The 26,045-nt window shown below is 36.6% G+C and overlaps 1 protein-coding gene across 7 annotated transcripts; it reads left to right on the forward strand.

Annotated features, from left to right (window-relative positions):
- The first annotated feature begins 1,286 nt into the window (after positions 1–1,286).
- OCIAD1 (OCIA domain containing 1) lies at positions 1,287–23,355 on the forward strand. 7 transcript variants are annotated; one of them, XM_037134677.2, is made up of 9 exons: positions 1,288–1,394; positions 3,090–3,152; positions 3,562–3,642; positions 9,184–9,237; positions 13,791–13,838; positions 14,801–14,936; positions 15,821–15,996; positions 19,969–20,121; positions 22,834–23,355. In XM_037134677.2, exons 2-9 carry the CDS (start codon positions 3,095–3,097, stop codon positions 22,869–22,871), a joined length of 744 nt encoding a protein of 247 aa, XP_036990572.1. In that variant the 5' UTR covers positions 1,288–1,394; positions 3,090–3,094; the 3' UTR covers positions 22,872–23,355. The 7 variants fall into 7 exon arrangements, with proteins under 7 accessions (XP_036990575.1, XP_036990574.1, XP_036990576.1 ...); XM_037134678.2 differs by lacking the exon at positions 1,288–1,394 and adding an exon at positions 1,501–1,617; XM_053654969.1 differs by lacking the exon at positions 1,288–1,394 and adding an exon at positions 2,050–2,069.
- Positions 23,356–26,045: the final 2,690 nt, after the last annotated feature.

Raw genomic sequence — 26,045 nt, forward strand, 5'->3', positions numbered from 1 at the left:
CTAAGGAAGCTCTGTAACAGAGACAGACATAAGCAAAAATAACGATACAGTACATAATGGACATTGTAGTGACAAAAAGTGTATAAAGAGGTGCTAAGAAGGCGTGACATTCTCTGGGGTGTGTTTCTGAGAAGGCTTCACAAAGGAGGTAATAGAACAGGAGTTTGAAATAATAGAATTCACAAGCAGGGAAGAGGGTTGGGGGAAGGGGGACAGGACACAGCATACAGGTGTGGTGCAGGTTGTATCTCTCAATGATGGGCAATAGAAGAAAGCAAGGCACAAGAGGAAAGAGGCGGAGCCATGAAGGGCCTTATATTCTGTGCATGATGGGAACAATCAAAAGGCTCTGAGGAAGGAACTACAGGACTGGATTTGTGCCTTGGATGAATCATCACGGGCTGTCTCTCTTAAATATATCTGTGGGAGAATAAATTCGGGGCAGGACTAAAGGCAGCGACCGAGATGAAATGATAGTAGCAGAGGGGCTCGGAAGATGAGAAATCTAAGATTTTTAGGAGTTGATGAAACATGGGTAGGGCAGATTGTTCATTGCTGAGCCACCAATAACGTTAGGTATCTGACCCACAGTAGGCACTCGATATTTGTAGAATGAATAAAGGAATGAATGGTGGACGGGTGTGGCATCATGGTGTCTGGTGAACTCATTGTGTCTTAAGCTCCTCGTTCAAATATAAACTCTTCCATTAATAGAGAACATTGAGTGCTTAAGCCACTTTTTAGCTGTGTTCTTTAAGCCTAACAACCCAATGAAGGTTGTTATTTCCATTTTTTAGATGCGAAAAACCTGAGGATCAGCTCGAGGTTTTAGAGTCTAGAACTAGTCACAAATTATACTCAAGAGCCTGACAGCCAAGTGCACAAGCTTGGTAATTACTACTTTATACTACTTAGCTCAGAGGTTCAGAGAATGAAGTGAATTATGTTAAGCCTAAAAATAGAGGCATCTGTGGAAAGTCAGTAGCTTTCGATGAGAGGAAGTTCTAGAACTTCTCTGCCCTCTGGTCACCAGAGCCCTGCGTCACAACAGCCTGAAGCAAAGCTTTGCCCCGGGATTAGGAAGAGGGGGGGGCCGGGGCGGGCCGGGGCGGGCCAGGCAGGGCCTCCGGGCCCGCGGCGGTGCCGAGCGCAGCCGCAGTACAGCTCGTGAGCGCCGTAGCCCGGGGGTACAAAACCCGGAGCCCTGGGAGAGAGGTGAAGTCACGCGCAGGCGCAGGCGTTTATTTAAGGCCGCACGCCTTAGACGCCACAGGGAGGATAACGTCATTTCCGTCCTGACCTTACCAGTGCTTCCGGGTTACGGTCATTTTGAGCCTGTATCTGGGTGACTTTTGGGCTACTCTATCGCTGTCTACCGTCCACCCCTTGTTCAGGTGCGGTCCCGCTCGTTTTCCGATTTCTGCGCGCTTCCCCTCCCTTCCCCTTCCCTCTGGGCTTTCTGCCCGTGGTCATCTGGGTTCATTGCGCCATCGCCCGAGGCTACAGCCTGAGGTGACGCAGAGAGCCCCGTTCCGCCCCCCCAACCTACCCCCTTACTATCTCAGCGTGGCCACCCGTCGCTACCCTGCACCTTCCGCCATCTTCGCGCTTGCGAGAGTGAGCTGATCGCACTTTGGTCTCGGGTTTCTGAGAGCTGGTGGTCGGTGGCGGGGCCTAGGGAGGGAGAGAAGGTGTTTCTGCGGGGTGTGAATGGGACAGATTCAGGGTGACGGGTGTGTGTTTTGGGGGTATTGCAAGTGGAGATGCATATACAATGGGGGATTGAGTGCAGAATCCTATGGCGGGGGATTCGATTCAGTTCTGTTCTTTGGGATATAAGAGATTAAAATGATGTCGTCCAAAGAGGACTTTTAGGCCTTCATGGTCTCGTTTTGCGATTTCTAGGTAGGATGCTGTTTGGGAAATAAGAGGGTTTCGTTTCTTCTTTTACGGTTGTTTTAGGATATGAGTAGTTTATACATCAAGTTCCATGCTTGAACTCGTACCTTTCCTTTTTCTTAGCGAAGGGATTGGTTTATCGTAGATCCTCAGTGATGGCCTGCTGAATAGTGAGTGATGGAGGGGCCCCCATTACTATTCTCATCATGTATGCCGTTTCCCCATTTCATGTGAATTGTTTTTAAGATGGGAATAATCATGATCCTATGTAAACATTCTGCAAAACACAAATTAATCTTTAGGTCTCTTTATTCCTCAGGCATAGTTTAAAACAAGAAAAGTGAAGTGCAATTTTTGTACGACATTTTTGTAAGTCTATTTGAGAAGGGAGGGAAATTTGGAGCATACAGAATGTGGTGATAGGTTTACACCCCTGGGAGAAGGATGTGACATCTTTGTTAATTGATTTTTTGGGACTGCTGCTTTTTGGGATAACTTGCATGTTTCCTGGTAATTGTTTTATTTTTAAAAAGTACTAAGCTTATCCCCGGCTGGTATTGAACACCAGCCTGCAAACCAAAGGGTTGCTGGTTTGATTCCCAGTCAGGGCACATGCCTGGGTTGTGGGCCAGGTCCCTGGTAGGGGCACCAAGAGGCAACCACACACATTTATGTTTCTTTCCTTCTTTTCCTCCCTTCTACTTTCTCTAAAAATAAATAAATAAAATCTTTAAAAAATAAAATTAAGCCTAGAAATGACCTTTGAAATTTTTCTTCTATTTTGGGTAATTAGCCTAATCATTGGGCATATATTTTTGGAAAGATCCCAGCCTGCATCAAGGGGAAGTAAACCATCTTCAGGAGGAAAAATATTTTATTGATATCCTTTTATATCTTAATGTAATCAGTTGATAAATAACTTTACTTATAAAACATATAAGAATAACATTTTACTCTTTTTCAGTTAAGGGTCATAAGATGAGTAATCATTTCCAAATCAGTTAATAGATCTGTGACTTTTATTTGGGTAGCTTTTTTTATGTCAACTACTTGAGATAATAGTAGTGTTCAGTAAACGTTTGTTGATTGATTGCCATGAAAATTAGTAATATTAATAGACTATATTCTGACTTAACTTTGACCTAACTCATAACTGTTTCTAATATTTACTATAAATGTTTTTGATGCAGGAAAGATGAATGGCAGGGCTGATTTTCAGGAGCCGAATGCTGAAGTTAGAAGACCAATTCCCCGTAAATATCAATTCTTTATGATTAGAAGCACTTTACATGTAGAGAAATTTTTCTAGCCTTGACTAACAGTGTAGCAGCTGCTTCATGGGTGTGTAATCTGTACAGTTACACAGGGAGCAGGAAGCCGCATGTGATTTAATGATCTGCTCTTGCCATCTTGAAATTCTTAATAATTTGAACAAGTGGTCCCATTTTAATTCTGCAGTGGACATAGTACATTATGTAGACAGTTCTAACTAGTCAATAGTATCATGAACTTCTGTTTGAAGTCCGTTTGTTAAAAGTGTATAGTAAGCTTATTTAATTTTTAAAAATGGGTGTGTTTTGTTATATGGAGGTTAAGGTAATTTTTTTAGACTTAGTTGTTCCATAGGTGTTTTAATGTTTGCTGATTTTCTTTGGTAAAAAGACATAGGGGCTGATTACATTCCAACAGAGGAAGAAAGAAGAGTCTTCGCAGAATGCAATGATGAAAGCTTCTGGTTCAGATGTAAGTTAAATTTTGTAGTCAATAAAATTTGACTTTCAGTGCCTAAAATTTTAATGTCTTCATGTAGAAAAAATTAGCTCACTTTTGGTGTAATGTGATTATTCATAAAAGAATATGTTTAAGGAAATGGAATTGTAGGCATTTTAAAGTGATGATTTCTAGAACTCTTCAAGACTGAAATAGTTTTCTTCATATTAGTAATAGCATTTTGCAAGTGTACATAAGAACAACCCTCACTTTACAGCTGAAGAAACTGAAGGTTAGCGATGTGAAACGGGTTAATTATTGCTACACAGCTGGTAAGTTGTGGTGTCTGGATTTGAAGCCAGGTCTGTCTGAAAGCAAAGCTCACCATTTTAACTATTACACTTAGCCATTACATGATAAAAATTGACTAGTTCCCACTTTACCATTTTGAAATGTTACCACCTTTTGATTTCTGACTAGAGACCTTATACATGAAGATTTTTATGTACATTTTAAAATACAGAGAATGTTGAAAGCAACATAAAACATGATCTTACTTTGAACAGAACCTGGTGTTGCTTCACTGGTCATTGCGGTCCTTTCAGATAAGGCAGTTCTAACAAAAAAGCAGGGCGAAGTTTCGAAAAGGGAGTGACCTAAAGAGGATGTACATTTTCATCAGTCAGCCTGGTATTTATGCTTACATGTACCTTACATGTAAGGTACTGTGCTTGGGAGGTCAGTTTTATGAAACATTGGCTACGTCCTAAACTAGTTTTATGGCATAGTTGACATGAAGCCAACTCATGAAATATTTTGAAAAAGGTTAAGTACAAAACAGCAATAATAATTTTTAGGAGACAAATACATTGGAATTCATTTAGTTAAAAAAGGCTTAACTAAACAGTGGAAACTTGTGGGCCTTTAGGTAAATGAAGAGTGGTGGAGAAGCATTTAGATGAAAAGAACAGTGAGCAAAGTAGATTCTGCAATGACAGGATTTCTCCTAGAGCCTTGAGGTTGCACTGATTGGAACAGAGGTCTTTTGTTGGGGTGGGAGAATAAATGTAATGCTGAGGAGTGAAAGGATTGATTCATTACGGATTGTAGGTTCTTAGGCCAATGGGGGTGATACGTAAGTTTTTTGTTTTTTTTTAAGGGGGATAGCAGTTTGCAGGATGAGTTAAAAGGATGAGAAGTTGTACTCAGTAAAATCTGTCATAAGCTTTTGGCAATAATGCAGACATACAGTCATTGAGGGGATGAGTCGATTTTAGTGTCATTTGGACTAGATGGACTGGTAGTGAAAGATTTTTTAAAGGACATAAAATGGATATTTAAATAGATTGACTAAGAGAAATGAGGAAAATACTAACTGTAAGTTATCCAGCTTAGGAGACTAATGATAACATTACTGGTTAAAAGGTAATTTTGAAGGAGTTCTTATTTTTGTTGTTGTTGTTTTCTTTGAGAGACTCTGCTGTTGAGGTTTCTGTGTGGTCCCAGCACTTTTGCTTGATTGGGTTCACAGAGGCATGACCTGGGATCCCAGGGGCTGAGGGCAGCCCTGCTCTGGGAGGCTTTGCATTGGAGTTCTTGTTTGCAAAAGGAAACTAGTTCGGACGTTTGGAGTTGATGATACAACTTATGATGGTAGAAGGTCTGGTGTGGAACCAGAGATGAAAACAAAGGTGTGTATGAGAAACTAGTGTTTGTGGTGTAGGTGTGTTGGTGAATTCACCAAGAAATTGTGTAGAAATAAGAGCATAAAACTGGCAGTAGTATCTGTCACATGGTCAACATGTAGGAATGATGGAATAAATGGCAAAATTTGGGTTGCACACATGGACAAGGGAACCTAGTGGTAGTGAAAGAATGAACAAGACCAAAAAAGAGCAGTTCAGATAATAGGAGCTTTGATAAAACCTTTTGTATTTTATCCTCAGTCTCATATTGAGAGACTTATAGAGGTTCCACGCTAGAGAGAACCCCTGTGAGAGTTAGGTGATGATGTACATTTTGAGGAGAGAATGATTGTTCTAAATGCAGTCATCATGGATCAGGGCCTTCTAAAAAATTTACATGATTCATAATATGGGAGTACTTTCTCAGACAATTCGTTTGTTCTCTCCCAACAGATTTTTTTAATCTTCAATGATTGCATAGAGTAGATATGTACAATGAGGTGATCTGTTTTCAAGCCTGTTGGTAATACAGGATTAAGAAAAAGACATTTGGTAGGCAGGCTTTGAGATTATTGTAATATTAGACTAATGGCTACATATATATTATGGTGTCCTGATTTATTTCTGGCTGATAAATTTATGCTGCTGTACATGTTAACATTCCAGATAGTTGTAACAGAACTATGCTAAAAGTTCATTGAAGAGCAGTGATCTGTATATGCTTGACTATTCAAAGTAGGTCATGTAATATATGAACAATAGAAACCTAAGTAATTCTGTTAAAACAGATTAATCACAAGTTAGACAGGAAATACGTAATAAGGACAGGCTAAGAAATAGCTTGTTGTATGCCATATCTGGAGTACTGGGAAATTGCAGCAGCCAAAAAAAAAACGAGTGATTACTCTTAAAACAGAGATACCTTGGTGTTGCATGCATAATGTAATCACAGCAAACATTAAAAGTACATAGAACCTTGGCTTTAGCTACAAACAATAGGAAATTCAACATGTAATTACCAGGAGACAGAGTAATAGTCATCCATTAAGAAATTGTCCTTTACATTTGTGCTTTGACATAAGGATATTCTATGTAGTATGTAATGTTTACATATATTTAGGTAAATGAATAATGGAATCCATGTTTCTTTGGAGAGTATCATGTGCCTATTGATCTAAAAAGGTTGTGATGAAAGTTGGAATGTGTAGAAAAAGAATTCACTAAGGTTACTTTTTATAGATTTTTAAAGTGTTAAATACTATGTCCTGGTTTAAATTTGTTGATCTACAGTCCACTCTTTATGGTAATTTTATTCCTACTCTGATCTATTTTCTATTAATCTTAAAGCTCAACTATCAAGGCATTAATTCCAATTGCTTAAAATTGTGGCCCTGTGCATTGTCAAAACCAAACCAAACCAAACCAAACCCAGGTATATCTGTGCCCAGAAACAGGCAATGAAAGACTCTGTGTTAAAGTGGGTCGGGTTGGTGTGTATTATGTGTTAGAGTAGTTCTCAGCTTCTAGATTTACTGAAAAGGTATATGAATTCATATTTGTTTCATGCCATCATGTACAGATTTTGTGGATGATATTTCATATAGGTGTGCTCCTGGTTTTCAAATGTGATAGTGTAATGAGTGATTAGAGTATAAACTCTGAGACCCGTCTGGATTCAAATCTCAGCTCCGTCACATATTAGTTCTGAGATTTCAGGCAAGTTCCTGGTGGCTCTTTGCCTCATTTTTCTTATCTATAAAATGGGGATAATAACCTATTTCATGGGATTGTTATGGGGATTAATTTAATTTAATTTATTATATAAATGTTAAGCTACCTTTATTAAAAGGCTGTCAGTGCTATTGTGATTAATGAAATAACAGTTTCAGTTGAAAGCAATTTTGAGTTTAGAGTAGCATTTTGCCATTGTAGGTGGAAAAGAATTAAGGGCATTTTAGGGGTTCTTGTATTGGATATGATTGGGGCTGTGGTCATAATGCAAATTAACTTTTGATTAGCAGTATTACTGATTTGCCTAAAGAAACATTCTTTAGTTGACTCTGAAATAGGAGTCCTGTGGTACAGAGGAAAAGGCCACTAAACCTGGATTTCGGTCTGAGTTCTATCACAAACTAACCATCTCTGTTGCTTTGAGCAAATGACTCATCTTTCCTGGATATCAGTTTATTCTGATTAGGCTAAGGACTCTGTACTACTCTGAAGTCCCTTTCAATTTTACTTTTCTCTTTTTCAGTGACCAAAATACATGAGTTGGAAAGAGATCTTATTTTTAATAATTAGCCTTTATAACATGAAAAGAAGTTGAGATTTATGCAAAGACATTTACGAATGGTAGAAGTAGTAATAAGATCTCCTTAACAAGATTCTTAACTCTTTGCATTATGCCATCGCGGCTTAAGAAGAAAGTAAAATAGGGAAAGCATCGTCCATTGTAGAGATGGCCAACCAACTCACTGCCTTCCATCCTTATATGATTCTTCATTGCTTCGTGCTGCATTCCTTGAACCAAGCCGAAGGAGAAAAAAATACAGATTGTACTGATGCTGTAATTAAAAAGGACTTGTTCTTTGAAAAACCTTAATTCATAATATAGGAAGGCCCTCTAACCAGCCAACATTAAACCATTTTCCAGCAGAATTTAAATCTGTAAATAGAGAGTGAGGATTCAAACCTTAGGGTTTCTGCAAATTGTCTGATGGCAAAGTTAATGGCCTATTCCAAAATTACAAATTTAAATAATGAAATCTGGTAATTCAGATGTCTTAATTACCTTGGTTCTTCAATTGCCGATATACAGTCTAGACCAGAATTGAGCAAACTACAACATAAGGGTCGAATCTGTTTTTGTACAGCTATGAGCTAAGAATGGGTTTTACATTTTTAAATGGTTGAAACCAATCACAAGAAATAATATTTTATTATGTGTGAAAATTTTTGGCAAGCAGTTCCCTACAGTGATATAAACTTTTACCTAAATGATAGGTGTCTCATTGTACCTAAATTTTCTAAATTCCTATTTCTGCATCCATAAATAAAGTTTTATTGAAACATAGCTATGTGCATTTGTTTATGTATTGCCTCAGTGCTTTTGCTTTAAAATGTCAGTTAAGTATTTGGAACAGAGACTGTGTGACTTACAAAATCTGAAATACTGCCATCTGGCTCTTTACAGAAGGATTCCCAATCCTGGGTTTGGAACTGTGCTATCCAATGTGGCAGCCACATGTAGTTATTTGAATCTTTAAAACAACTTACAGTGTAAAGGATACAAAGCAAAATAAGTGAAGGTGAAAGGAGCATGGGGCGAAATTCAGAGGAAACTAGACAAGAGCTTCCAAGAGTCCTCTCCCAGTGGAGTCCCACACAAAGGACCTGCTAAATTTCTCCAGCTGTTATCTAGGAAGGAATCTCATTAGAGACTCAGCACTTGGGATTTTTATTGGGGGCTGGTTATGGAGGCACCCAGCAGGTATCAAAATTCCAGGCTCATAGAAGGAAAGCAGGTGTTCAGCCTAAACTGTTTGTGCGACCAGTTTAGACACGATGAGCCCATCTATCATTCAGGTCAAGTTGTATATCAGTGTAGTGAACCATTTACCAGTCAAGTTCCCATACATCAGCCAAGAACTTTTGTAAGCAGTTCTTTCTGAGTTATATTGTTTAGTATTTTGTAATGTATTCTTAAATTTAAAATGCTTCTTTTGTAGTTCCACTGACTATATACAGTACAAGTTTTAAACATGGGAAAATTCTCTTTTTAAAAATCTTAATTGTGCAACACACTTCCTGGGTAGTTTTACTGGTACACATTTATCCTAATGAACTCTTTTCTTTATTGTTGTTGACAACTTCTTTTTTCCTTCTCTAGCTGTACCTTTGGCTGCAACGAGTATGTTGATTACTCAAGGATTAATTAGTAAAGGTAAATATTTAAAATTCTAATTTATTTAGCATGTTGGATATCATCTTTTTATATGGTATTTTCCTGATTTTTTAGATCAAGTAAATATAATCCTGTATCATATTAAACTACTGTTATCATTGATAGATTTCTAGAATGGCAGAAGAGTTCTGTCTCCATAGACCCAGTGACACAAATATCTTGATTTGAGAATTTGTAGCAACATTACATTGTACTGTATTGTAACAACATTAACAATCTACAAGAGCAAGAAAGTAACTAAAAGCCTGTGCATGGGTTACAGGGTGGCAGAAAGACAAACCCTGGTCTATGTAAGGCCATGCATTTCACTATCACCTAGGAGCATGTTTGAATGCAAACTCATGTGCCCTAGTCCAGACCTGTTGAATCAGAATCTCTGAGTTAGGGCCCAGGAATTCGTTTTAACAAACTCCTGGTGATTCTTACGCACTGGTTTAAAGATGAGTGACTCCCTAAACCAGCTTCGTCTTATGATAATGGAGGGGTAGGGATACTTTCCTTTCCCAAACCCTATTGGCTTAAATAGTAAGGTATGTCCATATCTGGAATTGAGTTTAGAGTATTAAATGTATCTGCACCTAAAAATTAAATATTCAACATTTATTTTGTGAACTGTCTCCTTGGAATAAGATGTCCCAGAAAAGGGTGGTGACCTTAGGATGGCCTCCACATATCCTAAAAATCTGTTCTTTTTAACTAGCTAGCTCCTATAATGTGACTGTGGTTGAAAAAGTACTTTTCATATTAGCAGTATGAAGCACTTAGAAAGGAGTATTGACACAACTAGTTGAGAAAAATAGTTTTAGAGGGATTTGAGGTGTTAATATTTTGTTTTATTTATTTAAAGTACTCCCAAATAACTTCATTATAATTGCTACCGTGACAGGAATCTTAGATGTGGAAACAAGTCAGTGTACGGGTGTACTTATTTGTACTTTAGGAGTGAGTTGTTTGATAGAGTAGGACTCCTTCTCTAGTGAGACACAGAAACCATTTCATCACATTACTTTTAAGGAAAAACTGTGGCACAAGGAGTTATGAACAAAGAAATTATAATTGTTTGTACTGCCTGTTTTATCTAAATCCAGTCATTTAATAATGACTGAGTTCCCCTGAAGAAACTGTGAATACAGTGTTGAAACAAACAGAATATAAGTAAGTTTTTAATATGATCTCTTACTGAGGAGGCAAATTATTCTTGTAGCCAGAATTCTCCTAAATTTTTAGTCACCATTTGGTGACTTGTCATCAATGACAGTTTATGCATTACTGATGCAGAAGTCATACCATGCGTGGTAGCATTGTTCCAACATCCTTCTCTTACTTGTTCATGACTGGGCCTGGAGCCTTACAGTGGAATTTAGTGTGCCATTTTTTAGAAAGGATAAATTGTTGAAATGATTTAACCTAATTTGTAGAATAACACTTTTTTATTGAGCACATCATCTTTCTCACTTTGTCAGTTTTGTTATTGTTGGGGTTTCGATAGTGTACTTCTGCATAAAAATTTAAAAAATAACATTGGATGATATATCACTTATGTAACTGTCTCTGAGAATTAAGGTTTTTTATTGTTAAAATTATAATTGGGGTCTTGTTTTGTGTGCAAGATACTCTAATGAAGAAGTTAGTCTCCTCAAAAAAATTGAGAGAGACTTCAGAAAAGGAATTCAGAATTCCCTGACATTTCACATTTAATTAAAATGCCTAACATTTTATGTATGCTTTTATCCACGGTGTGACATGCTCAGCTGCTCCATCTCTACTTACTCTTTTTCTGGCAAAATACTTAAACACGTTCAGGTCTGTTCTAACATGAAAATATACAAAAGAAAAATCTTCCTTATATCTCTTCCCAACTGCTTCCAGCCGTCTTGCATTCGAAGCCAGACCTCAAGAATGAACATAATCTCACTTTATACTCCTTTAATCTATGGCAGTCTAGGTCATAGATTGTGGCTATCTTCTTACATTTACCAAAGCTTTAAAAAATGTTATCAGAACAGCCTCCTTGGTGCATAAATTTGATGGACGGTTTTTGTTTTTGACTCACCAGTCCTCCTTGAAATCTCTACCTTTGCCTTTCATGATAGCACATACTTCTGATTTTTCTCCTACCTTGAACTCCCCCCTCTCTTCATGTGTTTTTGAGTGATACATACTATACACTATTTTCGATATTAATAGCACTACAAGGCAAATTCATGACCTCTTGGTGCTTACATTCTAATGTGGATTTTCTTCCTCCACCTGTGGGTTTTTTCAGAGTTCAGTTGTCAGTTTCTGTACCCAGCAAAATGTATGTTGTTAAGTGGTCTGTGTTTGAAGGAAAGTCCTTTCTGTAACACGGCAGGTATTATTGTCCTCCTCTTTCTTACCTCATTTGTGTGAGTTTAGGAATTGAGAGGCTAACAGCATAAATGAGTTCTGTTTTTATGCTTAGTGAACATGAAATCAGACGAGCATTCTGTTAACATTGTTTGTGAAATTTATCTAGTGGTGTGCTGGAATTGGCTTATATCAGCTACAGAAAGCTGATTTTTAAATGTTCAAGATTTTGATAATCTGGTTTTTAAACCATTTAGTGCCTTGAAGTTGGTCACAGTCCAAGTATTTTCTCTCCGCGGAAATCAACCAACATTATAAATCAGGGATTTTTATTTGGAGAGCTGGTTTATTAGCACATAACTAGATTCATCCACATTGGTGCCTGTAGTTGTAGATTGTTCTCATTGCCATGTAGTTTTCCACTGTGCGAATATACCACAGCAGTTCATCTGTCCTCTTACACATTGGCAGTTGGATAGTTAACAGTTTTGACTGTTACAGGTACTTCTGCCATGAGTACAGTGTCTCTTGGTAGACATTGTGCTGGGTCATAGATTAGGGATATATTCAGTTTTAATAGATACTGCCAAACTTGCCCAACAATTTGGGCCGATTTACACTTCCACTACCAATTTGTTAATGAAATTCTATTAATTATCACATTATTACCAACACTTGCTATTTTTGTGTCTTCCCTATTTTAGGCATGTGGTGAGTGACCAGTGATACTGATTGCATTGTAGTTTTAATTTGCATCTGATGACTATTGAAGTTGAAGGCCTTTTCTTTTGTTTATGTTCCATTTGAATATATTCCTTTTTGTGAAGTATCTGAAGGGTGTGTTGTCCATTTTTCATCAGATTGCCTTCTTTTTCCTGTTGGTTTTGTGAGAGTTTTCTATTTATTTGGAAATGAGTCTTTCGTCAGAGAAATGTATTATGATTGTTTTTCCCACTTTGATGAACTAGTTCTTAATGTAATGTAGTCCAGTATATCAGATCTCTATGATGAGTATTTTTGTGGTCTAAGATCTTTGTCTGTTACATGGGCATGAAGAATCTCTTACGCTTTCTTCTATAAGCTTTATTTCAGCCTCCATGCTTAAGTTTTCAGGCCCTCTGGGACTGTTTCTAAAAATTGTATGAGGTAGAATCAAGGTGCATTCTTCCCCTTTACGGAGTTGATGCAGAACTGTATTTTGAAAGGACTTTTCTTTGTTCACTGCAATGCAGTGTTGCCTTTGTCATGAATCAAGTGACTGCATCTGTGGGTCTGTTTCCGGACTGTCTGTTTGGGTCAGTGTTCCTGTTCTTGTACTTAGACTGTCCTAATTACTGTGGTCATAGATCTTGATATCTGTTTGCAGTTCTCCAGTTTTGTTCTTCAATATTGCCTTGTTTATTCTCGGCCCTTTTGTGTTTCCATATGATTTTTAGAACAAGCTTATTCAGTTTGAGGGGAGAACTTTCTTTGATTTTAATTGGGATTGTGTTGAATTTGATGAATTTATGGAGACTTGCCATCTTTACATTTAGTCTTTGGTTCATGAACACAGTGTATTTCCCCATTTATTTAGCTTTTATTTTTCAGTAAGTTTTGTAGTTTTCAATGTAGAAATCTTTCATATTTTCATTAGGTTACTTCTGGGACTTTGATGTTTTAGGGTGCTGTAATAAATTGTATCTTTTAAAAAATGTTTCTTTTTGTCTGTTCCTGGTATAAAGAAATATTTCTTTTTTTTGTATATTTACCTTGAAGTGATCTTGCTAATAAATTCCCTTATTCTAATAGATTGTGGAGTCTTTCTAGTTTTCTTCATATTTCTGTTGATACTGAATTTACTTGGTTCTCTCTTTTAAATAGCTTTAGGCTTTTCTAGGGTTATGGAAAAAGCTAATGTTGTTAGGTACCATTTAAAAATTGTACTGATTCTCTCTTTTATATTTTTCCTTATTTCTGCTGATAAACAGATATGTCTCACTTCATGTTTCATTGCTGAACTTGTTTTGTCTCACATTAGAAGAGACCACATAATGACCAGCAGAAATAATTCCTTTGCATTTCTACCACAAGTTCTGTCTTATTTTCTTATATAGTCTTAGCATAAACTTGACATAAACCAATTTTATCTTAGTAAAAGATTTTTTTTAAGTGTTTTTCTCTCACCATTAATGTTACTCAGGAGTATTTACTTTTGTCTTTAGGAATCCTTTCAAGTCATCCCAAATATGGTTCCATCCCTAAACTCATATGTAAGTATGAACGCTTGTTTTCTTAGCTTTTACTTAAGAATGTTTCCATCAAATATTTTGTCTTGCTCATAACAACTATTGGATATTTGCTTGACAAGTCAGTTTGTTTAAGCTTTCATTAAATGAACTACTAGAGCTTTTTATTGTTAGCATTAAAAATCATGAGTTACTTCAGAGAGGCATTATTTCTTTTTATAATGTAATAGAACTATTAATTTCATATTATTTTGTAAAGACGTGATATTTGAAAGTAAGTTCTCTTGGCCTAGTAGGAAAGAAAGTTGTTCAGTGGTTCTGATTAATCAAAGTAAAGAGTATATTAAAATTAAACCTAATTTGGACAAATCTTGTAAATTTAGATTAAAAATGTAAATAAGCCTAACTTAGTTACATTTTGTAATCTGGTTAATAGAAAAGAGCTAAATTGCTTTAAAAAAGGTACCTGAGGCTTTTTGCAATGTCTCCTCTGGGTTAGCCTCTCTTTTGTGTTGGAAACATACATGATGCGACAATAGCCATATTTAGGTAACATTTAATAATTCAGTATTTTAAGAGATTTGTTGTACCACATTTAAAAAACAATCTGAGGAAATTATGGTACGATTCTTATTTTATAGGAAAAGAAATGGCCTAAATCTCTGGTTTAGAATAGAGCTCTTATGTTATGATTCCTTATTCTGTTATACCTTTACCACATCTTTCTTATCTGTATTAATAAAGTAGTAAAGTAGAACATATAGCAACATTATTTTGGGTTATTTTATTTTATAAATGTGATATCTACAGTCTTTCTGTGAACTCTGAGTCTGATTTAATGTGATACTTTTACTATTATTTCAGGAAATCTCAGTCTTTCCACATGAAAGACAAACTTAGAATCACATTTTTTTAAATGTACTTTTAGAAAGATTCTTGTCCCAAAAAAGTACATTGAGTTACACTGTCTGTTTTTTAAAAATAAGTTGCCTGTATCATGGGATACTTTGCTGGAAAGCTTTCTTATGTGAAAACTTGCCAAGAGAAGTTCAAGAATCTTGAGAATTCCCCTCTTGGAGAAGCTTTACGATCAGGACAGGCGCGACGCTCTTCACCACATGGGTAGGCCAGATTCTTATCTTTATTAAAGGTTTTTCATTTTAGCTAAAAAACTGTAACTGGATATTGCCATAACTCGGCGTAAAAAACATTGCCCAACCAAAGGACCATTGGAAACTTGCCACTTTGTTGCAAGCTAAAGTTAATTTGGTTTTTAAAGGCAGAGTGAGATTTGTTTACCTTTGTTTTATGTACAGCATCCTATTGGAAGTATATATTCCAGAATAAAGGATTTTAATTTGGCAAATACCTTTGGTTATCCATATTTTGAACTTTTCTTTTGAATTCCCAAGTTTTGTCAATTTCAGCTCAATAAATTTCAACTTTTTAATCCTTCTGTTGTTTAAAACAGTAGGGAAATTGTATAGTTATAGATAAATGAATCTATACCTATGAATCTGTCTGGATAGGTAGATTAGTGAGAGAGTAATTAAGTAGATTTGGTAGCCATATTGTCATATCATAAATGGCAAGCCATAGAAGCTTCACGAGAGCTAGATTTACTTCTATCTGCTTTATCACAATAGAGACTATATGGTCTGCCACCTGTGGAACTCATTTTCCAGTTAATGTGGGAAATGGACACATTTTTCTGATAGGAAGTTTTTTTTTTTTCTAACAACTTTAAAGTTGTTAAGATGGTCTCTGAGGCCTAGTCATTGGAGAACTGAATAAGCATTTTTTTCTCCTGTATAGTTTTTAAGTTATATAAGTAGGTCAGGATATATTTTTAATTTTTTATGACAGAAATAAACAATTTTAGTATCTTAAATAACAATACAATTTCTTTAGAAAGTAAGAAAACTTTTTCATTCCTTAGCATACGTTTTAAAATAAGGTAATGGCAATAACTACAGTTTCTTACGTAATATGAATTTTTTTTATAGGCACTATTCTCAAAAGTCAAAATATGACTCAAATGTGAATGATCATTCATCTTTCGTGACATCTCCAGCAGCAGACAACATGGAAAAAGAGTTAATTCCTCACTATGAGCCAATTCCATTTAGTGCTTCTATGAATGAATCTACTCCCACTGGTATTACTGATCATATTGCCCAAGGTAGAAACTTCTCTTGAAATGAATTTCAGCATTTAATGGTCCAACGTATGTATAAACTTTATTTGATGACTTTTTCTGCTGGGTGTCCCCTGTATGTTCCGCCATCAGCCAGCCTAAATGCAGCATGTTTGTTCATTTGTTCATTTGTTTCTTCATTTAACATTTTTTGAGGTCCAGTGTATTAGAAGATATAGAGATATAAGGATAAATTACAAGTATGTCCCATTAATTGAAAATATTAACCAAGTTTAGTGGAATATCAAAGAAGTGAAAGTTGTACCTCCAGGATGCTTTTAAGATTTTACATTTGTTAAGGTGGTCTTAAAGTCTTTCAGCTTTGTTATGTAAGATAAATAATAAATACCGGCTTTATAGAACAGCTGTCAAGTGAGAAAATCCATGTGAAAATGCTTTGTGAAGTGTGTGTAAATACTAGCTTTGATGACCACCTAATGTAAGTGCAACCACTTCAGTTTTGGATTAAGGTCTGGATTTGAACCAGGATTGGAATTTATTAGCTATTTGACTTTCGGCAAGTAATTATTCATTTGCAGTCCCTTAAGTTTCTTGATTTGTTGAATGTAGATGATAACACCTCTTTTAAAGAATTTTTGGAATGAGATGAAATAATCAGAGGTGACATCTAGCAAGTAATAGGCTCTTTATCAAAAGTTAGTTGCCTTACTTTCTCCCTCAGTCTCGTTTGCTGTGAGAGGTGAGGAATTATAAACAGAAAGCACAGGCCTGTAATTCCTTATCTGAAACTATAAAATCCGAAAAGTTTTGGAAACAGAAGGTTTTTTTAACTAAAGAGGTGGTAAAATCTGACCTGTACTCATTTCAAACCCTGAACTAAACTGACATGTTTATTTATAATCTTTATCTTCACGTGATTTTTCCTAAATTTTGTTGTAGAAATACTGTTTTTACTCATTGCTGCTTTTAACTTCTGAATGGATGAATATTAAATAATACAAGGGCTGTATAGTATAATATTTTCCCAGACTCCAAGAAAGTCTGAATTTTAAAACATTTCTGACTTCAAGGGTTTGGATAATTGATTGTGGATGGGCACTCTTTAAAAATGCTTGCTTTGAACTAAATACAGTAAGTCAGTAACTATGGAGAACAAAGAAGGTTTAAAGAATGCTTGGTTTAATTTAGGGAGAGATTTTTCTGTGTGTGTGTGTGTGTGTGTGTGTGTGATATTATGACATATAATATTAAGGGGAGGGAGGGGGGATACAGTGGAAAGGGAAAAGTTGATTATAGGTCAAGTGAGGTTCCAGAGGATGCAGAGGGGTGCTAGGTATGTCAGGATATGTTAGCCACTGGCTGTATATGACTGTTTACATTAATTAAATCAAATAGAAAATTTACATCCTTAGTTGCTTTGATAGCATTTCAGTTGTTTAGCCCCATGGGCTCGTGGCTATTGTGTTGGACTGCAGATACAGAACATTCTCATCATTACAGAAAGTTATACTAGATAGCACTGCTTTAGAGCAAAAGTAAGGGGGTATTAGCAGAAGAGATGGGAGAGAATGGAAGTTAAGATAATGTAGACCTTTTAGTCGATAAAAGTTGTTGAGGGTCTGTTAATCCTCAAGTGCCTTTCCCCCCACCTGCCCCCCCAATGGTTGGAGATAAAAACATCTAATTACAGTTGACCCTTGAACAACATAAACTTCAAATTTTGTGGGTCCACTTACACAAATCTGACTATAAGTGGGCCCATGTAGTTCAAACCCATATTCTTCAGGGTTGGCTGTAGTCAGAAAGGGAAGGAGGGGGGCAGATTAGAGAAAGTGGTTAAAGTCATCATTTGATCTCCAAAAGCAGCTGTCTTTGTTCCTCATTGCATCTCTGTTTTTCCCATCTCTCAAGTTCAAATCCATTCTGCTTGTATTCCAGCCTTGTAACAACGTGCATCCTTCCTTGTATTTGTATTAATTAGCAAATTCCATTCCATGTTATATAGCTTCTTTTTCAAATAGTAACAGACAGACAAAGCTCTTTGGTATCTGCCCACAGACCAGAGCAAGGCCCATATTTTAATATATTTTATGTCCTCCAAAGCAGTTTCATTCTGATTTCTCAGCCCCTTCTCTAGGTCAAGGTTGCAACATGTTGCTCTCCACAGGGACCAGTAATAGCCTTTGCTTTTCCCCAGCTGCTGTCCCCCCTTACTGAGATGCCCTCCCCTTTTGTTTAAGCAGAACTACTTGTCCTCTTAGTTATTCTTTCTCTTACTAAGAATTTAAAGTTATTCAGAGTAGAAAGTATTCCTTCATAGTTATGACACTTATTATAGATAGTTTATTACAGTTAGCTTCAATAGAATTCGTGCTATTTTGCATTGTCCTATTCCTTCCAGCTCTGTATAACCTTCCCAAAGTAGTAAATCATGCTCCCTACACAATATAAGATGTTTTCATTTAGCTTTTGTAAGTGTAAAAAATTCTCCCTAACATTCTGACTGAATTAGGTTTTCATTATTTGTCACAGAATTTCAGAGCAATGAAAAAAGTATTAGACCTGGAAGGAACTTTAGAGATAGATTATTTAAACTTCCATATTTCACAACTGAGAAAACCAAGATATAAAAATGCTTAGTGATTTGCCCAAGGATATTCATGAATTGTTGGCAGAGCCGGAATGAATGTAGGGTTTCTGACTACTAATCTGTCTCCTTCAGTGTAAAGATATATTTTATGGTGAAAGGAAATGAGTCCAATAATTACTCATTAACTAGTAAAATATAAAGTGCTTTTTTTAGCCCAATATAAAGTTATAATATTTTTCTTTGCATATTTTTGATCAGGAAAAACTTCAGCAATGGTGTATTATTAGAATTAATAAGGAGAAATTTAAATGCTCTTTGTATCAGTGCCATATACTTTGTATTAAAATAGTTATGGTTGAAAACATTTAATGTGTAGTTATATTGCTTTAAAAATAGATTATTCACTGGGACCTTACCAGTGAGTCTCAAAATAGTACTGCTCAACAAAAATTGTTTTGAAAAAATAATCATAATTAAAATAATATGTCCAGTTTGTATGTATTAAAAACCTTTTTGAAGAATATTACTTTTGGATTAGTAAGATTGTAAGTAGTTGTTCATTGAACACTGTGTTAGCATTAGTTAATTTTTAAAAAAATGTTTATATAACCTTTTTGTTGGTTATATATTTATAAAGTTTGTTCAGTATTAGGCCCTGTCAACCGATATTAAGAGTAACCGCTTCCATATGTTTCATCAGTATTTGACTCTGCTAACCAGTATTCATACTTTGACTCTGTGGGAGAGAGAAAGAATGAATGCTGGTTCCCCACTTGAAGTTATATTATACTTGCCATTGTCTTCTGCCTCAGTACTGCCTTCATTAGACCTAAGTGAAAATGTTGCAGACTATGCTCAAAGGCTGTGTTTTATACTTTTCAATAGCTGTTTTCAAGTATTTTTGCTTAGATACAGAGATGGTAAAATAAAATACTGGTTTTCAAATAGCTGGAGTTATTTGGGTATAGACTGTGGTTATAGAAACATTTAACTGTGGAAATATTACCAAATAAAAGCCATATTGTGTCGAGTTTTGTGCAGTTGTCATTAGTACAATATATATCTCTTTATATAAACACTGAATAATTTTGCGGTTTAAAACACTATGATGTTAATGAGTCTAAATTGTGCTGGTGTATATTATGCTATCTGTTCTTTTGGCATGGTTTATTTTTTATGTTAATTTTAAGTGTTAGAAATAAAAGCTCAGAACTCTGAGAGGAGGTTGATTTTAGCTTTATAATTACCTTAGCGAAGATACAGTACTTTTGCAGTGGTGGCAATAATTTGATTCTTATTTCACTTCATTCTATTTTTATTATAGGTAAGGAGCATTTATTAAATTTAGTTGCTTTGGATTTATTCAAATCCTTTTATTACCATTTATTAACTGTTTGTTGTTTTAGGACCTGATCCCAACCTTGAAGAAAGTCCTAAAAGAAAAGGTGTTACATATGAGGAATTAAGGAATAAAAACAGAGAGGCATATGAAGTAACTTTAGCACATAAGACTGATCCCTCAGTCAGGCCTATGCAGGAAAGAATGCCCCAAAAAGAAGGTATGATAGTTCAGTCTGATCACTGTGACTCGTTAGGATTGGATACCACAGTAGCATTAGTTAAAAACACTAATCGTACTAACTTGATTTAATTCCACAAGTAATTAACCCAAATAACATTTTTTTAAAGAATACGTATTTCAGTTATCAGACCTTTTGTTTTTAATGTGTTGCAAAGGCCATTTTGTGTTAGAAAATAACGTAGTCTAAATAGTAGTATGACTTAAGATAGTAAGACTAGTTTTGTAACAATATAAAAATCATACATCCACTTTGACTGTTTTATAAGATTATAAGTCACTTTGGAAACTGTTTTTGAAATGATGCATCTGTTACATAAAACAAGATCTGGTGACCAGGTTAACAATTGGGGTGTGATGTCACTTTTGGTAGAACCGCAGAGTCATGATTGAGTAATGAAATTGATTGTCTTATATTTGTGGAATTGAAATAATTTGTATGCCCTACAAAGTGGCTTTAGGACGTTTCCAGATGAGTTTGTCTTCTTTTTAATAGCACTTTTGCTCTATAATTAATTACATATTTTAATGTCAGTTTCTTTTAAGTCATTTTGGAGCAGTAACACATTACCCCAACTAAATATTCTGACACAGAAGTTTATTTCTAAGGGAAGAGGGTGTTTTCATAAGGAGTTTGTAACTATTTTAATATAGAATTTTTTTATATCTTGAATTTTAGAGAATGTGTTGTTATTTCAAGGTTTCTACTTATTGATTTAAAAATTGAAGGAATAGGTGCCTTGGTGCCTTCTTACAAGTCATATGCCACAAAGAATATAAAAATGCATAAAAATTCTTAGTATTTTTTGTTGTGATCGTTCTTTTAGAGCCAGTTTTATTTCTGAGTGCTAGTGGTTGCTTCATTTAGAATTCTGTTCCCATAACAATGATGGACAATATCTGTCATATTACTGATGTAAAAAAATCTAGCTTTAAAATAGATCTGTAATCGATATTACTTGGTAATGTTTGTCATTTAAAAAATTAGTGTAAACCTTATGCATTCAGTAGCCATTACTCTGTAATACTTAAAGACTTGTTGGGACTTTGTTCTGCTGATTAATTTGAGACCTAGACTGTAAGCTCCATGAGGGCAGGCAGTAGTATGTTTCTCATGTTTGTAATCTTTTATGTGGCCGCACAGCATGGTACCACACACTCAAAAATCAGAAATGGAGTATTTCACTGGGCCTTGTGTAGTAATAAAGATTAGAAAAAGGAAATATGGTAGACTTGTGGCATTTGCTAGATTTTGACATTTGTGGTTTTGACTGTAAGTAGTCTTTTAAAGTTCTGTTACATGACATAGCAGTATGAAATAATTTCTTTATAAAAAAGGAAGCTAATTTTTTGTACTTTATTTGAAAAAAGACAAACAGGAAATAGTTTCAGGGAATTTCTAGAATGTTTTATCCTAGAATCCAGACAGAAAATTTGACACTAAGACAGGTGGATTCACTGGGTCAGAAAGTATCACTTAAATTTTTCAGGTTTAGTTTTTGTGGGCGACATTTACCTAATTAGAGATTAAGACTGAGAAATTTTAAAAACGTAAGCATATTTTCAGTTAGTTGTCAAAGCAATGCTTTTACCACACATGCATCGTGTAGAAAACTCCACCTCGTACTAATGAAGGAATGAAAGCAAGTAGAAACGGCATAATATGAGGGAAAAGGACGTGCAGTGGTGTCATGACCCACGTCATTGATTTGTTCCTGAACTGTGGCGAGTGCTGAAACTGACGAGTAGCAGTCGACGGAGCACTTTCTCTTGGGGGCGAGGTCATGACTCATAGAAATTCTAGCACATGTGATGAGAACTGGGCACACGCCAAGTGCTGGAACATTTCTTCTTGTCAGGATGCAACGAGTACAGGGTTTGACGAGTTCTGAAGCCACCGAGTACTGAGGCGTGACTGTAATGCGTTAGTATAATAATGAAATGGTTTGACTTCACAGCAAATTCTCTGAAAGGGTCTTAGGGAAGGGGGTCCCTAGTCCACTCTTTGACAACTGCTCCTTTATATTGTACGACTACTCGTGATTCACAGATGAAGGCTGTGTAAAAGGGGCTAAAAAGTGAAAGGGTAGAGAAGGGTAGAGAAGGGTAGGACCATATTTCAAAATACAGTTTTATGTAAAAAAGTGCAGGAATATTGGAACCTGTTTCCTCCTGACCACTAGTATCATGGCTCATAAGAGAGAAGATGGAATTAACCATAACTTGAAGACTTGACTGTTTTTATATTTTTTGTGAAAAACAATTTAATTTTGTCACCCTTTTTAAATTTCCTGGTGATTTTTTTCCACATGCTATAACTTATGCCACACTTAGGTAGTACGGTAACATTGTAAAGGCACCCAGGCTTTGGAGCTAAACAGATGTGTTCAATTTTAGTTCTACTTGTTTGATTAGGCTTGGACCTTGGGCAAGTTACTAACCTGTTTTCTCTTAAAATGGGGCTCGTGTTTATGAGGTGGTTAGGAAGATCAAATATTTTTGTGAATTCTTGATACAGTGCATTACTATTTATGTCCAACCTCCAGTTCACTAAAGTCTGGCCGTCCCCTTTTTAATTTGACACTCATGTGCTTTCAAATGAGAAACATAACTTCATTATAATAGCAAGCTTAAAATAGTGCTTTCTACATATTGCTATTGGAATCATCAACTATTTATGCTTTTTTCCTAGTCAAAGTAAACAAATATGGAGATACTTGGGATGAGTGAAAAATGCATCCTTGGACCCACCGAAGGCGTCTCCATATCCAGTTTCATCTAGGTGGTCGTGGATATCTGCATGCTTTGAGCTCAGCAGCAGTCTTCATAAACATGTTTTAAACTAGAACTTGGGTTTTTCGTGGTTTGGCTTATTAAAATAATGTTTGAAAAATACAAATTTTAATGTTATATTGTGTGAATGTATTCACCTTGGGAAACTATATGAATGGTGGTATTATACCATGACCATACACAGTTTGTGAAACTTCAGTTACAGGACACAGATGCTCTTATAAAACCATGGAGAGATTCTAATGCTCTAGAGTCAGCATATGTGAAAATAAATGATAGCTGCATGTTGAATTGGGGTGGGTGGGGGGAACAAGCATAATTTTAAGTGTTAAGCTTTACATCAAAAACTGTTTAAAAGTTTTTCTTTAATGTTTGCTGTATTAATGTTTATGGTAAATAAAATAAGGGACATGCATCTTCATTGGTTTCATGGTTTTGTTGTTTGCGATCTGTTTTTAATAGAAGTAAGTAAGCGGTGTTGTGTAGGAATAGGAAATAAGGTCATCTATCTGAATATTTAATAACATGGTTAATGTGGCTCGTGGATAATCAGCATACAGCAGAATGCTCAGTGCCTTAAAACTGCCGTGGCCATGTTCAAAAACTGCAAATTTCAGGGGAATAAAAATTTGGTCTACTCTTTTTTTAAATGCTTGTTTCTGGTTCAGGTGAATAGAAAATGAAATTGTGGCTTTATCTAATTCTTATTTGTATTACCTTTCTACCAGACACTTAGTATTTAAGTTAGTGTTTGGCATTATGCACATCATTCCACAACTTAGTAGCTTTATTTATCACTTAGTAAGTGATATAGTGTCTAATCACTGGGTTGTACACTAAAACTAATAGTCTTGTATGTCAACTGTAATTGAAGAATAAATTAGAAACCACATTTATTATCGCATTCTTTGTGTGTGGGTCAGGAGTTAAGGATTTCCACTGAATGATTTGGCTCCTCTTATGAGGTTTGTAGCCGGGTGCTCAGGAACTGAATGAAGCAGCGGGCCCTGGCCAGGGCGTCACCCCTCTCTTTCGGGGCTTTGCTGTGTGGTCTCTCTCCAGGGGTCAGGTGGGCTCCTCACAGCCGTGTGCTCACAGCAGTCAGACTTCACACGGCCACTTGGGGCTTTGGCATGAGTGTTCCAGCCAGTAGGTCAAAAGCTGCGTTGCCGTTGTCAGTTTACCACCTAGGCTCCATTGTGGTATTTCCACACCAACCGGCCTGTCAAAGGGCAGGGATGGAGAATTCCCTGTGCTCTTGATTTTCAAAAGAACGTGTGGGATGGGACGTTTTCCAACTACAAATCTTTTCCCCAGCATTAGGTCACAGTAATTCACAACCCTCCCGCATGCATGATCAACTCAGCTTTCCCCAGGAACTCTGATTTGAATCCATTCAAACAGCTCAAAGTCTAGGGGCTCATTATTTATCAGGTCCAGGTATGGGTGGAGCACTTGGGTACAAGTCTGAAGACCTGTTACGAGCTTCCTGTCCAAACTGAATACCTATTAATGCATAGTATTACTTCTCTACCCATCCTCATTCAAAAAGTGAAATGTAAGGCACACCCCAGGCACATGGCCAGAAATTCTGAAGTGGAGCCAGTTTATGTTGCCAGTTTCTTCCTTAGGACTAAGGCATGTTCCCTGGGAGTTCATGGCTTGTGGTTCTGCTTTCCCCTGAAGGAAGCCTGTGCTTGCAACTGAGTAGTTTCCTGGGCCTGCCCACAGAAATCAAGGACCTCAAGTCCTCTGTGCTGTCCCTGTCCAAGCCGGTGTAACTTTGTAAATCTGTGGAGTTCTTAAGTTAGCGATTGAAAATCCACTTCACAAAAGCCACACTTGTCTACTGGAAACAATCTCTTCTATTTTGGGCTCCCTGCGAAGCTGATCCTTGGGAGCCTTGGGCAGGGTCTCCATACAAGGTTGTGCTCGTGAGACATGTGGAGAGTCCTCATTTGTGCGTTGACAACGTCCTATGATGCACTGTCATCTTTCAAGGTTATGAACAAAAAGTCATTGCCCCACTCTGGATTTGATCTTTGCCTGGAAGCCATTTCTGAACATGAGAACACTTTGCTGGTTTGAAAGACTGGTTTGGGCTTACATAGTTTCTCCAAATCGTTTGGAAATGGAAATAAGTGTTATGTCTCACTTCTATCATTTTAGACAGCAGCCAGGTGGCACCCTCCTCCCTGCCTGGAGATCTCAGCTAGATCAAGTCCATCAGGTGCAGTCTCTGTTTTCCATGTTACCACGGGTGACCCTTGTGCTCAACTCGACTGCGTAATTGGTCCCCTTCAGCTTCCTATACTGTTCTCTCTTCTCCAATCCCTCCTTGACACCTTGGAAGCTTTTTAGCTGCTGTTAACACCCTCCTCCAGGCTCTTTAGGTTTGTACTAACAATCACAAAGTCCTGCCAGCATCCATATGCCACTCGTTCCCAATGCCAATGCCACATGTCTTGTTTTTGTTATGCAAGCAGCCTACTTTCAGCTACCTGGTTCCTGTATTAGGGCTTGATAGAAAAGCAGAATTGCTCTGAAGGATGCAGAGTCGGGGGCTTGTTGGAGGGATTAGACCTTAGGCCATTGTGGAACTGATGGGTGAATCTGCAAGTTGTTGCCTCTGCATTTTAGTACCAAACATGTTCTTATGTTCATGGTGGAGACATACATGGAAACACAGGGGTCTCTTTAGGCCTAAGTTGGAAACTGGCACTCTTTCATTTCTGCTTCACAAAAGGGAGTCAGCACAAGCCCAAGGTTAAGAGATAGGTAAGTAATTCCCACTCACAGTGGAGAGAATATGCAAAATTCCATGACACAAGGCATGCAGATGAGGAAAGGTAAAGAACTGGGCCAGGAATACAATCTGCAAGGGCAGCAGAAGTGACCACTACTGCCCCTGAATTCTATTGGCATTTAGTTGGTATATACCCCACACAGAGAGGTGTTACATTACATTTTATTATAGCTATTTAGCTACACATCTCCTCTACTTACCTCTTTGAGGGCAGGGACTATCTTTTGTATCAATATACTCCTATTTCTTCCAGCACATTGCCTGGCATATGATAGGTCTTGGAAAATATTTGTTGAATTAATGAA

Source organism: Artibeus jamaicensis, unplaced genomic scaffold (assembly GCF_021234435.1).
Source record: "Artibeus jamaicensis isolate MK-2021 breed Jamaican fruit bat unplaced genomic scaffold, CSHL_Jam_final contig_889, whole genome shotgun sequence".
Classification (NCBI taxonomy): Eukaryota; Metazoa; Chordata; class Mammalia; order Chiroptera; family Phyllostomidae; genus Artibeus; species Artibeus jamaicensis.

Excerpts from the sequence above, each read along its gene's own strand:
- OCIAD1 (XM_037134677.2), top strand. The coding sequence starts at position 3,095 with ATGAATGGCAGGGCTGATTTTCAGGAGCCGAATGCTGAAGTTAGAAGA. Across the intron at positions 13,839-14,800 it reads TTCCATCCCTAAACTCATAT|TTGCCTGTATCATGGGATAC; the intron begins GTAAGTATGAAC and ends TTTAAAAATAAG. Across the intron at positions 15,997-19,968 it reads TACTGATCATATTGCCCAAG|GACCTGATCCCAACCTTGAA; the intron begins GTAGAAACTTCT and ends TTGTTGTTTTAG.